At 48.7% G+C, this 13,807-nt stretch overlaps 1 protein-coding gene across 1 annotated transcript in view; it reads left to right on the top strand.

Moving 5' to 3' along the window:
* The window catches only part of SLC7A5 (solute carrier family 7 member 5), a 30,707-nt gene extending 19,570 nt beyond the window's left edge, over positions 1-11,137 (top strand). Inside the window, exons 3-10 of the mRNA XM_088136200.1 lie at positions 1,660-1,765; positions 2,156-2,200; positions 2,370-2,493; positions 3,050-3,153; positions 3,868-3,964; positions 4,533-4,682; positions 4,931-5,108; positions 6,341-11,137. Of these exons, the coding sequence (XP_087992326.1) occupies positions 1,660-1,765; positions 2,156-2,200; positions 2,370-2,493; positions 3,050-3,153; positions 3,868-3,964; positions 4,533-4,682; positions 4,931-5,108; positions 6,341-6,396 (860 nt within the window). The 3' untranslated portion in view covers positions 6,397-11,137. The remainder of the gene's footprint in view (positions 1-1,659; positions 1,766-2,155; positions 2,201-2,369; positions 2,494-3,049; positions 3,154-3,867; positions 3,965-4,532; positions 4,683-4,930; positions 5,109-6,340) is intronic.
* The last annotated feature ends 2,670 nt before the right edge of the window (positions 11,138-13,807 follow it).

Here is a 13,807-nt window from a genome sequence, read left to right as displayed (position 1 = left end):
GGTTGGTTGCAAGTAAAATAAACGCTGCAAACAGGTTGAAAGAGCCTTCAAGAAACAGGCCATTGTGAGCCCAGCTTCCCTTTTCTGTTTTTTCCTGGGCTGTTTCCACTGAGTTCCTGTTTCTTATTCCAGATACTGGGGCGGAGGGCTTCTCCCAGCGCAGGGGGACGTGAGGACTCCAAGAGAAGCATCTTTTGTTTTTGCTTTGAGTCTGTAGGGTGTGATGTTCAGAACTAGTCTCTGCCTTCTCCTCTTCTGCAAGCAGCCAATTTCCCTCCCCCCCCCTTTTTTCTTTTTTGCTGGTGCCACCTTGCTAGTCAAGAAACGAAATGGCACAACTCCACTTGGAGTCCCCCAGGGTGGCAAGGCTGCTGGAGGCTCGCTCTGCACATACCCACCAAGTCTACGTTCTCAGCATACCAAAACGTCGTGTGAATTGGTCTCCCAATCTCGGGAGGATGTTCTCTGCTTTTGATGGTGCCAGGGCTTACGAAGTAAAAAACCTCACGCATTTAAAGAAAAGCGCTGAGCAAATAGAAAAGAAATAAGAGGAAAAAAGACAAGGGAGGAAATAAAAGGAAAAAAGATATAAAGAAGTGGCTTCCGTTCTTCTTGACAGCAGTTATAAATGCATTTATATTTTATCTTTTCTCTCTAAGGTGACATCATGGCTCTCTTCTTTCCATATTCTATCCTTTCTAATCAACAAACCCATAAATCACAAATTCATTTTTTTCCATTTTCGGCAAAAGAACCCATAAGGGGTTTCCAATCACTGACAAATGAAGTTGTTGTCTTTTCTCGAATCAATTCTGCCATCTCTGCAAATTCTGCCATTCCTCCACTGTGGGTATTTCAGACTCTTTCCATCCTTCTGCATATAACAGCCTCGCTGCGATCACTGTGTACCAAAACAGTCGTCCGTGGGCCTTTTCAAATTGTCTGTCCATTAGTCCCAGCAGTTCTGGTTTCAGTTGAATATTAATCTTTGAAATTCTTTGTATCGTGGTGTGTACTTGAACCCAAAATTTTCTGGCTTTTTTTACAAGTCCACCAGGCATGATGAAATGGCCCTTCCTGTTTTCCACACTTCCAACCTAGACTTGAAGTGCCTTTATACCTTCTAGATAATTTTTCTGGAGTCACGTATCAATGGTACATCGTTTTGTAAAAATTCTCTTTTATGTTACAACCTAATGTGAACTTCAGTCCTTTCACCCACATATTTTCCCATTCTCCCATCAGCATATGATGTCCAAAGTTCTTAGCCCGTTTTATCATACGCTCTTTCAGTTGTTCTCCTTCCGTTTCAAATTTCAACAAGAGGGTATAGGTTTTAGCAATCACATGCTCATCATTTGTACGTAGTTCAATTTCAAACTCTGTCTTGTGCTGTTCAAATGCCCTGTTATCTACTTTAAATCTTTCTCTTAGCTCTGCGTGTGAAACCCACGGTGCTGGGGCTCTTGAGATTGTTGGGTTTTGGAGAGCTTACAGGCTTTCCTTCCATTCTGGTTAACAATTCCTGGCCGTCCTACCCCCAGGGCCTTTGCAACTGATTTTGGTTCATGTGGTTTTACACCCTCTTCCTCCCCACCCCATTTGCAGCGCAGGAAAGGTTCCACTGCTGATGTTTGACCCCCTTCTTACCTCTTGCAGGCGATGTCCTGAACCTTAGCCCTGAATATTCCTTTGATGGCACCAGTACGCAGGTTGGCAACATCGTCCTGGCCTTGTACAGTGGTCTCTTCGCTTACGGAGGATGGTGAGTTGTGAGGAAGGGGGAGAAATTGTGAGCCTTCTGCCCTCACCTGTTGGCGAGTTTAGTTTAAAAAAAAAAAGTTCAATCAGGTGAAGATTTGTGGCTCTGTCTTGTCCTTGTGTTGGCACCTGCATGTTCCAGAACTGGGCAGAAAGAAGGGTGAACAGGAAGAGCCCCATAGCAAGGAGAACTTGTGATGTTCAGACCTAGGTGGCTTCTGCTCTGGGGCAGCCATATTGTTAGGTGTGTGTGAGAGCGTTTTCATCAGTTACCACATAGTTCATTCTCATTCAATCTACAAAGCCAGGAAGACTTTGTTTTTAACGCAACTCTGTGTATTGTAAACTCAAGAACCCTTTTCTTTCTCCTCCCCCCCCATCTTTAAAACTGCAGGAATTACTTGAATTTTGTCACAGAAGAGATGATTAACCCTTATAGGTAAGTGTCCCCAGGACTGTGTTTGCATTTCCTTCTCCGTAATGCTGATGAGAAGGGGGCCTCCGTAGACTTTCTCTTGATATTCCTGCAGTAGCAACAGGAATAGCTGTAAAAAATCAAGAGATGTTCTTAGCTCTGCTTGTGAAACGGACTCTCTGCCTTCCTTCAGAAACCTCCCTCTGGCCATCATCATTTCTCTGCCCATCGTCACCCTGGTCTACGTGCTGACCAACCTGGCTTACTTCACCACCTTGACAGTGAACGAGATGCTGGCGTCGGAAGCCGTTGCCGTGGTAAAATGCAATAAGTCCTTCAGGAAGGGCTGCTCGAGATCAAGATAGCTTCTCTGGCTTTGTGATTTCTCCCCGCGCGCCATCTGGGCGCAGCGCAGTTCCATCTTCGCTGTCCGATCTGGCCATTGCAGATTCTGCCGCCGCAGAGGTTTGCGTGACGTGGAACTGGGACGCGAACAGGATGTGCGTCTGGGAGAAAGCACCTGCGGGTGCATGTGTGAAGGAGGGCCACTGGGGCTAAATACCTAGTAGCATCTCAGGGGAAGAGGTTTTTCCTGTTACGGATCTGAAATGTCCCTTCTTTCTGGTGCGGTGTTCGCTCCCCACCCTCTCCAATAATCCTGCGCAATGTTTATCCGTAATTCACCCCCTCCCCGTGTGGAAAGGCCAAGCAAGAACACTGCAGGGCAAAATTTGAATGAGGGGTCCCCTTTTTCCTGTTAGGTTGCCAATCGAGTTCAGTTTGCATCGCGTCCAGCCCGCCTTTCCCTTACGCTCCCAGGAGCTTCCTGGGGGAAATGTGTGACCGTCTGTCTTCCTCCCTGTTTGCCGACAGGATTTTGGGAACTACCACCTGGGCGTCATGGCTTGGATTATCCCTGTGTTTGTCGGCCTGTCTTGCTTTGGGTCCGTCAACGGCTCACTCTTCACGTCGTCCCGGTAGGTTTCTCTCTCTGCCTCTGATAGGAATAAAACCACCTCTGCGAAAATGGAAGCTTAACTTTACAAGCTGCCGACACGTATATCTTGCCCTGCAATATAAAATTCTGGAAATCTTGCAACTGTTAAAAAACACACACACGTACATATGGGAGGGGGGGCTGTAATATAAACTTAGATTTTGCAAATAAACTTACTTTATGGCCCCCACTCTGCTGTTGTTTAGAAGAGCATGAAGACCTGGGTCTTCTCCCGGGTCTTTGACAAGGGAGCGTGAGACCCCCAACTTCGTTCCATCCAGTCGGTGGTTCTTGCCATCTTGTATCTTTCTTCCTTTTAATTGGTCTTATTTCCTTGTTCGGACCGTTGCGAGCTGCCCAGAGTTGTTGGGAGCCAGGCAGCGTGCAAGTCTGATGAGTAAATAAATTACAAATTTTCATCAGTCGCTCCTTCTGACTCCTATGCATGCCAAGCAGGTGTAACTAGGTACTGGAATTGCCCAGCTCCTCAGTCCAAGAGGATGTCCTCTTTCTGGGAGAAGTAGCGGGCTACCTCCCTCTCTCTGGCAGAGTCTTCCTAAACAGACGGTTTGAAACGGGATTGGCCTGACCGCCGAGCCTTGTAAACAGCACAAGGCAACTTCCAAAAACCCCAGACAGCCTTAAATTCATCAGCTCAAAGAGTGTAAATTAAAGTTGGTCTCCTCTCTTGTAGGCTTTTCTTTGTAGGTGCTCGTGAAGGCCACCTGCCCTCTGTCCTTTCCATGATCCACCCCCGGTTGCTCACGCCGGTGCCCTCGCTCATCTTCACGGTAAGGGTGCTCACAGAAGTGCAGAGGTTCCTTTGGGGGTGGCGAGGGGGGCGGGAACACTGAACACTGCCTCAGTGTTTTTGGGTTCTAGCTAGATGTCAGATTCAGTAGCGCGTTGCTTTCTAACTTCGGTAAGCATTTAGTTTCGAGCAACAACTCCACACCTGGTGAGTTGCATGGCTTTTGGAAGCCTGCAAGCTGGTGCTGCGCATCGAGGTTGAGAAGGGTGCTTTAGAACTGAAGGACCCTCCCCCTTCCCTTGAAGCGTCCAAGCAAACAGCACATCACGTTTTGAAGGCAACTGTCTTGCATCCTCCTTGGGGGACATCGGTTCTCTGGGTTTCCTGCCCCTATGTGAGGCTCTCGTGTCTGTCTTTTGCGCCCCGTTCCAAGCTCAGAACTGCAGACTCCACTTGGATTGCAGATGTCCACTGCCTGCAATGATTCTATTCCCAAGCTCGCTGAGTCTCTGGACTTTGGACGAAGTCAGTGTTCTCTGAAAGAGCTGTCTCCCGGCTCCCGTGCTGCATTGACTTGTCTCCTCTTCCCTTCTCCCCACCACCTCCAGTGTGTCATGACTTTGCTCTACGCCTTCTCCAACGACATCTTTTCGGTGATCAACTTCTTCAGCTTCTTCAACTGGCTCTGTGTGGCTTTGGCCATCATCGGCATGCTGTGGCTCCGTTACAAGAAACCAGAGCTAGAGAGGCCGATCAAGGTGAGGTTTGCTCAGGGTGTTGGAGAAGGGTGCCCCGAAGTGAAAAGGGAATGTTCTGTTACTTGTTCTGCAAGTTCTGCAAGTTCTCCACTTAAATGACCATCTGGGATCCAGATTTTCAGTCCTGGAGCTAGTCCAGGTCTGATCCTTGTGACTGGTTGGCCCTGGGACCTGGATTGATCAGGCTCTTGAGTTATTCCCTTCCTACTTCTAACACTCTCGGCCCCTCCTTGTTTTCTCCTGCACAGGTTAACCTGCTGTTGCCCATTATCTTCATCATTGCGTGCAATTTCCTCATCGTCGTCTCTTTTTGGATGACCCCAAAGGAATGTGCCATTGGCTTTGCCATCATCTTCAGCGGAGTCCCGTTTTACATTATTGGTGTCTGGTGGAAAAACAAACCAAAGTGGCTTCTCCAGAGCATCTGTGAGTACTGGTGTCAATTTCCAGGAGCTGTGTTGGATGGAAGAGGGGTGGGGGTGGTGTCTGTAATCCACACTTGTTCTACTCAGAGGTGGGGTAGCCTTTCCACAAAGTTTGGACCTCTCTTCCGGTGCCTCTGGAGCATGAGAAACAGCAGGGGAACGCCATCAGGATCTTCAGCGATCACACCCGGGCAGTGCTGCCCCACCTTGTAGAGACCTTGAAACGAGGAGGAAAGGCAGGATCGGACACGATCGGGAGGGGCCTCAGCCACTTCCTCTAGCAAAGCCGTGTGGGTGTCCCCACCCTGAGGTCTCTCAAAAGAAGCAGCCTGGGCACGCTGGGATTAGCCAGAAGCAAATGCCATACCCAGTCTCCAGGTGCTGGGGCCATCCTGATGGCAACTGTGGGAACTGCACATTTGAACGATGCCAGCCAGGCCAGTCTTTTGGCTGAAGCTGAGACAGATCGAAACTGGATTTCAGCGTGTCCGACACGTCCCCTGTGCTGAAACTAAGCTCAGGTTTTACAATTTTACACATTTGTGGATCCAGTAATCCCAGAGCAATCCACGTTTCTCCCTATGCTGGGGACAGAGAGCCTCCAAAAGGATCCAAGTGGTTTTCTTGTCCATGGAGGCCTCTGTCATCCGGCAGTTTCCTCCTGTTCAAAGTTTTAATCCCTGTTTTACTAAAAGCCCCTCTTATTGTCCCTGGGTGACAAAGTCGTGTTAAACTTGTGCCCTGCGAAGTCCATTTTGGACAGAGAATATGCTGGTTGGAAGAAAGGGATTATTCCAAAGGGGCATGGATGGATAATTTGCCAGAGTTTTAACTGGAACCTTCTGATCCTGGTGCCTCATGTCATTTCCCAAACTCAATTCTTTTTTGTCCACCCACAAAGCACCAGTCAGAAACAATCTGTATCTGCCAGGAATTTACAGTCTGTACCCCTCTCCCCACAGGAGTCTTGGGTGCAGAAGTTGTCATCTGGCATATGACAAAAGGAAATTATTAAGCACAAACAGGGACAGTATTAGCATAATTCATTCGTTTGGAACTACATTTAAGTTGAATTATATAAACTGTCACGTCTCCGTCCTGTTTCGGGGGAGGACCAAGAGGCGATGCGCTCCTAGCGATGCAAAAATCTTTCTTTGTCCTTTGCACATTGCAGTAACCTCAAAAGCTCATTCTGGCCATTTAATTTTCCCACTTTTCCTTCCTCACAAACAGACTCCACAACAGTCCTGTTCCAGAAACTGATGGAGGTGGTTCCGCAGGAGTCTTAAAAAGAGGGGAAAAACCATCGATGTTTAGTTCAAGCCGACGCACAACATTGTTTTTGAAACATAAGTATGTCTGATTCCTCACTGGAAAAACGGAAACTGCAGGGACAGCCAGGAGACCCCTCTGAGACCCCTGCCCTCACCGCTTCCCCTTTCCTGGTCCTCTTGCGGCCTTCTCCAACTCAGGCCAGGCCGTCGATGAGATGCTGGAGGAGAAGAAAACCCCAGGTGCAAATTTTAAATTGGGAAGAGAAGGTTGCTTGAAAGAGAAGAGAGGCCTCCACAGAGATAGAGAACACGGGGAAGTCAACAGGACACTTTGTTTACACGCTCAACTACAGACTTTTTTTAGTTTCTCTATCAGCTGCCTCCACGTTTGCAGGAAAAAGAAGAAGCGCGGACCACGGATGATGTCTAGCAGGGCAGCGTCTTCCTGAAAAGAAGTCTGCCTACGCTGTGCACTCCTGACAAATAAAGGGGGCCCTGCAGAAGAAAACAGCCCCACCAAGTGACGCCAGCCTTTCTCGTTGAGTTTCCCCAGCATCAGCTCTCCTCATTCTCAGTGGACTCGATGGTTCTGACAAATGAGTTTTTTTTCTTTTAATTGTAGCTCTCCTTGTTCTAACTTCTCAGTGATGTTACTTTTTAAGCCTTCTTCTCTTTAAGACTTCCGCGGGCTCGCATCGCGTTGATTTCCCATTCAGTGTTTTGTACAGCTTTCATGGCCACCTGCACAATTCCCCCCCCCACCCCGTGCAGGTCGAGCTGAGATCTCCAGAATCGCCTCAGACCACCGTGGATTAGCGCAACGGTCTCTAAGGCAACTGAAATGTGCCAGCTGGTGGGCCGTGGCGTGCCTCTGCCGGCCCTGGCGTTGCAAGGTTTTGTTACCCGCCTTCCCCGTTTGAACCCCCCCCTGCTTTTCATTTTCTAGCAGCATTCAGTGGTTATGCTAAAAGTCTTACCTTTTCGTTTTCTTGCTGTGCAGAATGTCAGTTATTACAGCTTGGTAAATGTATTCTTGGGAACGGGGTGGGAATCACTATTCCTGCGCAGCGGTTGATGCTGGAAGAGTCGGCTGTCAGGCGGGGGGGGGCACCTAGTGGGAACAAGCAGAAAGTCCGTGCTCTGCGTGTGCGTGCGTGTGTGTGTGTGCTTCTGTGGCACTTTCTTGATACGAAGCTTTACTCAAACATGCATACAGACTTTGGCCTGGCGAGCAACAGCGTGGGCTTCTGAATTTTAGAGCAAAGAATTGGAGTAAGCGCTCCCGTGTTTTATTGTCTGTTACGGCTGTCGTGGGACCAAGTTGCTTGACGTTAGGTGGGGCGCGTTGGCCTTTAGGATCTTGGGATCTGTTCTTCTTTTTTCTTCAGTTCTTGGGGAATGTCCTGTCTGCAAAGGTTGGTTTCTCCCTGAGTGAAACGTAACTTGGCCCCTGGCCTTCCTGGCCCAAGAACGTCTTAGGCTGGTCAATGTGGAACTTCACGGTGCAGCTGACAGGATGGCTGATTCTCCCCTTGAGGGCGAAAGTCTTAGATGGAAAGACCTGGCCCGATTTGTGGGAAGATGGGCATATATTGTAGACGGAAGGGCACTTCCCATCTCAAATACGGCGCATATTCCTTGCGTCAGTTTTCGCATGGCATCTTCCAGATGTGCTGGGATTGCATGGCTATTCTCCGTGCTGCTAGGAAGTTCTCTACATCACGATTCTGAAACATGGAAACAGGCAAAATGATTCTGGCTGAAGTAGAGCGGGAAATAGTTGTGGGCTGGCTGCTCGTCAGTTGTGATGCCAACAAGTGCAGATTCTGAAAACCGAGGCGCCTCAGTGCTGAATATTAAGGTGGAGGCATTTTTAACTCTTTGGGCCATTGTTTCTAGAGACCGCTGCGCAGCTGTTCCAAATACCCGTCTGTTCTCTGTCGCAAGACAACTTCTCTCCCTTTCTTTCCAAATACTGTCCTCAAGAAAATGGGCCGCCGCTGCATTTACCATTTCCACATAGCAGGGTGGTTCAGAAACACTGAAGTCGTCGGAGAGGTCATCTTTCACAAAGAGGGACAATTCCCACATTCCGCAGCACATCTTGTGATTTTTGGCCAGCTTACTATTAAGTGCCCGTTAGCACTGTTGCAGCATCACACCCCGAGCTCCTGTCCTCCAGACACGTTGCACTACAGCACCCATCACCCCCAGCCAGCAGGGCTGGGGCAGCTGGAGGCAGCCCTCACCCAGCCGAGGAAGCTGCGGTGAGATGCTCGAGGGACGCCTCAATAGAGGTTTTTGAAAAAAAAGTTCTAGTATAAGATCAAAGTCTGAGGGAAATGGGATTGATTTGTACAGGCAAAGGAGCGGCTTCTACAGTCCTGTCTCCCTGCCTGGCTCTAAAAATTCAGGATTGGATCCAAAATTCAGCTGCATTCCTGTTGGGATTGCCAGTTCTTTCAAAAGCATTTCTCGTGGAGGGGGGAGACATCAGTAGGAGCAAAAGGTCTAAGAAGTCGAGATGGGGGTCATGACTGCAATTGAAGCCTGCCTCTTTTTACAAGCATGTAAAATGGGGGGGGGGGCTTTGATTGCAACCATCATCTTTTTTTAAGCAGCCCCCCCCAATGGCTGCCCCTGAAGAAACAACCTTTTTCCCCTCTCTGCAGTTGATCAGAATTTGCCTCTTTAAAATGCAGAATACTAGATTCTAGACACCCTCGTGTCTATTTTTATTTCGTGTGGTAGCCTATAAAGCTGTTTCTGGCCTCTTTGTGAAAGAATACAAACTTCCGTGTTTCTCCTGAGGGTGGTCCTCCTTCCTCGCTGCCAGGGGTACAAAGCAGCAGCAGCAGCTTTCTGAATCGAGCAAATTTGGAATCCTGCTGGCTTCCTTGTTCCCCTAAGCGGCCCTTAATTGCACACCACCATCTCAGCTGGACTCCTTCCTTGGGAGCTTTTGAGCATTTATCATGAGCCAGGTGTAGAATTTGGGCTTTTGAACCAAACCAAACTGGGAATTTGGGGATGCTGTGAAGCGGAGAAGAGTGGGAAGTGGAAGGATGTGATTGCCCCCCCCAAAAGCGTGCATTGGAATTGCTTCGCCACGCTCTTGTGCAATTCGCTTTTTGCAACGAGCCGCATAGCCTTTTCCCATCCAAATTGTGCACCTGCTGCAGGAGCCCGCGTGGCTTTGAGTATTATTCCGCCCGCCAACTTGTCTGCAAGACCTTTCTTTTTAAAGGTAATGAAATGTGCAGAAGGGCCGAGACGCCCAGGTGAGAACTGCGGTGAACAGAGTACAGCTTTCCTATCCGTTTTCTTCTTCCTTCCAGGACGCACCGTTCTATTTCACGCAGCAGATTTCCCTTCCTAGCCAGCCAAGAACATTTTGGCGTTCTGCGGATGTTTATCAAGCGTACCCACGTTTTGTGGAGCCGCGCAGGGTCGCTTTCATGTTTTCCCCCAGCCCCGTTCCTTTCGTTCTCAGTTTCGCATTATTGCTCTTGTGCTTCTGCAAAACGTCTTGTGGCCCGTTTCGGCTACAGTTGTGCCCGCCGTTACGGGCTGAGCGGGGAGGTCAAACCTGGGAGGCTGCTGCAGAGCGGCGAAGAAACAAGCCTGCCCAGGGAAGAACGGCTTGGCTGTGCATTGCGCGGGTGTCTTTTGCAAAGCTTTTCCTTCGCGCCACGTAACCCTGCCCCTCTTTTACTAGCCTGGCTGACTTTCCAGCTGCAGCGGTCTTAATGTGAGCTCTCTTCAAGAAAAGGCTAAGGGTGCCATTAAATTTAAGCCTAGCCATTTTCGTCAGTGTTCACTCGCTTTCTTTGGGTCGAAAACCCGTAGCTGGTCTTCTGAAACCGTAGGGCCCCCGTGACTGAGGATAGACCTCTCCAGCTGGTTCCCAACCATGCGTGGTCATCTAAGGTGCCTGGAGCGATCCTTCTGGGACGCTTGCGGGTGTCCTCTTCATGGACGGGGCTTGTTTCAGGAGGGAAGTACTAGGGGACCTCCTGTGCCCACTTGGAGGGTGCGTAATGACTCCAGAACAGCAGCCTTCTCCAATCTGGCACCATTCAGGGGCAAAGATTCACATGCTCGTGCAGATGACCAGGGATAATGGAGTGCTGTGCTCCCAAGACTTCTATGGAGAAGGAAGCTGCCGCTGATGGTGTTTGTAGTCACGCCCACGTTATTTAAGCATTTTGCTTGAAAACTTCTTGTTGATCTTCTTAGGTTGCTCCTCTGCATTAACCCGTTTCCTTTTCAACCCCTTAGAAGCAGATTAATTGCACAACATTTGCACAGGCAACAGGGTTGTGATCTTTATAACTACTGAGTGAAATCTGACTCCTTAGAAATCTATATTTTCTTTTAATATAGTTTTTTTTATAAAAGAAAAAAATAACAAAGTCTTTAAGCTAAGGGAAAAAAAATAAACGTAATTTTAAAAGCTTTTTTGTTACATTTGAAAAAAATATTTTTACTAATTTAATTATTGTGCTATATTTTAAACGAGCGAATATCAGTACAGAAAGTGCAGTTTTATTAGCCTAATGTATGCATTTGTCCGTATAGAGTTGTTCGAAGGTTTGTGCTGCTTTGGGTTGGTTTTTTTTTATGAGTTCTGTAGTAAAAAGAGTCAATTCTGCCTTGTAAAAAGATGTGTGATGCAGTTTGTTCAGTCCGTCTTTTTTACTGTTTCCCCCACTCTGGATTTGTTACTGTTCATTATAAACCATCGCTATTCCATTTTGAATGTCCTGGTTTTGATTTGAACAAAGTTTTCTGAATTTCAAGCAAACTTGAGTGTTTCGTTGGTTGGCGCTTCTCCCAGAGAACCTTCCCTTCCTGATCCTTTCCCAGTCGGAAAAGAAAATCGGGATTACTTTATGCAGCTCCATATGGGTGAAGAGGGGATACGGTCGCAAGTGGAGAAAAGGCGGGTGCTGTGTACACAATAGAGCAGTGTTTCTCAACCTCGGCCGCTTTAAGACGTGTGGACTTCAACTCCCAGAATTCCCCAGCTAGCCATGCTGGCTGGGGAATTCTGGGAGTTGAAGTCCACACGTCTTAAAGCGGCCGAGGTTGAGAAACACTGCAATAGAGAGCGATTGGGCATCAGTGCCCCTGACCTTCATGCCCACTGGTGCCCCATCTCACCTGTCTTTTAAAATTTCTTTAAAAAGCAGAGAGAAAGATGTCTGCTGCTAAGTACCATCGTCACCCGTCCCTTTGACTTGCCACAACCCTTTTGCATCCTGCAGAGGTCTGCGTAGAACGGCGGAGATTCTGGGAGGCTCTTCGGTGAGCGCCTGGGACCCCCATAGCAACAGCTCAGGGAGCAGGCGACCGGTTGGCGAGGGGACCCATCCCACGCTCCTCGTGTTGCAAACGTGCCCCTCGCCCCTAAAGGGTCATCCGCCTGACAGACGCTGTGCTCCGTGCCACGCAGGCTGGGCTCGCCCATGGTGCCATGGCCCAGCCTTTTTAGCAGCGGTTTATTGAATTAACCGAGTTTGGCCAAGGGTGCATAATGGCCAAAGCAGAGGTTTGCAAGTCACGATCTCCAGCTTCATGTGAAGTTTTTTGAACGGGCACAATATGGTGAAGGATGCATGAATCAACTCTGTGCAACATGCTGAGCCCGGAAAAAACAACAACAGAGCAATCTTAGCCTGTGTGAATAAGCTGCTACATCTTTGGTTGCACGGGTAGTACAAAAACGGCACATTTCCATTTCCCAAGATCCTTGCATAGCGATGGGAAAGAATTTTTCCTTTATATATAGGAAGGCACACGTACAGACTTCAGAAAGGAAGCACTGGTGTGTTTCAGAAGTTTTGCATCGGTTTCTAGCCAGCTCAGCTCGTTTTGGCTCCCGTGGGAATCCAAAAGGCTTTTTTTCCAAACGGTAATCCGGCATCAGAGGGGCTGGTGGGAGGAATCTGCTGATACGGTACAATTCCTCGCGAAATAGCCGAGGGAGGTTTTCTTTACTAGAACCGTGGCGTGAGCACATCGGGCTTCAAAACGTCCAGCCTCAAAAATGTATTTGTAGCTGCGAAGACCGTGCCGTGCTGCCTCTGCCTTTTCAACCATCCCCAGCACCACGGGGCCCAAGAGGAAAACGAGGAGAAAACGGGGGCCCTTCTTGCCACTTGCAGGTTTGCAAAACCCCGCTGATGCACCGGGGCCTTCTGTGGGCGAGCTCCCTCTTTAAAGCAACTCCTTGATGGCGCTGCCCACTTTACTTTCCATTCAAACAATAACCCTCGCATCCAACCTTGATACGGAGGAAGGGAAAGGTAAGGAGATGGGCTAGGCCCGTCCAGGTGAGCCAGTGTTCCGTGCCTCCTTTCTAAATCGCATTAACTCTGCGGCGGTTATACCTAGCAATTTGCCAAATCCACCATTCAGCCCATAATTGCCTTTCTTAGGCACCGCCTGCCTGAGACAAATTAGGGGCTATCCTTTCTTCAAACAGCAGCCGGCTTCCCAGGCAGGTGGCAATAAGACGGCACCAGGACAGGAGGCGGCGGCCGGGAGATGCCGTGGGGCTCTTATGGCAGCAGGTACCGAAAGGAGAAGGGGGTGGAAGTTGTTCCGGGGGCTCTCCTTTCAATATTTAGCTGCACTTGGGGATAAAATAAGATTCCTTGACCTGATTCTTCACCCAGCCCACGTACCTTTCAACAACAGAAATCAATTGACAGCACGCATTTGTTAGTATTGAGTTGCATTAGTAAAATACGAGCCTAGTAAATCTGCATCCAAGTCGGGAATGGAATTGGCCGAAGATCCAGATTCACTCCTTCCTATTCATGTGTGCCTGTATGAATGTATTAAAGCACCAGAGAAACTCACATCATAAAAAGAGGTGTTCTGATTTAGTTTCATAGAGCAACTATTGCAAGCTGTGAATATAGGGTGAAATGTGATATCCAGGAGGATAACACAAAGAAACCGAACACACGCATGGCTCGAAGTTCCTCTTTTTTGCTCCTGGCTTGAGAAGGAATACAGTGATACAATGAGGAGAAAGTCTGTGGCCAGCCGTCCAATGCTGCGAGCAATGATGTGCAACACACCTAAAAAACAGGCAGTGCTTCAGTCACACCACCATGGGCCACCTTGACATTTCTGACCACACCTTGCAGACCCCCACATCCCACCCCCCAACAACTGCTCTGTACTTGTGGCATGAACTGAGTGGTGGATGAGGGAGGACGGATGCAAAGGTCCAGGATATTTTCGCTCCAACCAGGACTTCTGGTCAAGATTCCAGCCAAGGACCCAAGTCCAGACCCTCAAAGGAGGTGTAGACAAAGGCATTCCTCTCTCTGGTCCTCTGAGCCCAGCAGATAACCAACACTCATGCCTGAGCATCTCCAGGTGGACCAGAGGAATGGGGGACCTCCTG

The sequence above is a fragment of the Python bivittatus genome, unplaced genomic scaffold (assembly GCF_059951505.1).
Source record: "Python bivittatus isolate LINGU-HERP-01145 unplaced genomic scaffold, Pbiv_v1 ctg000190_np1212, whole genome shotgun sequence".
Taxonomy (NCBI): domain Eukaryota; kingdom Metazoa; phylum Chordata; class Lepidosauria; order Squamata; family Pythonidae; genus Python; species Python bivittatus.
This window is presented reverse-complemented; position numbering and strand designations above follow the sequence as displayed.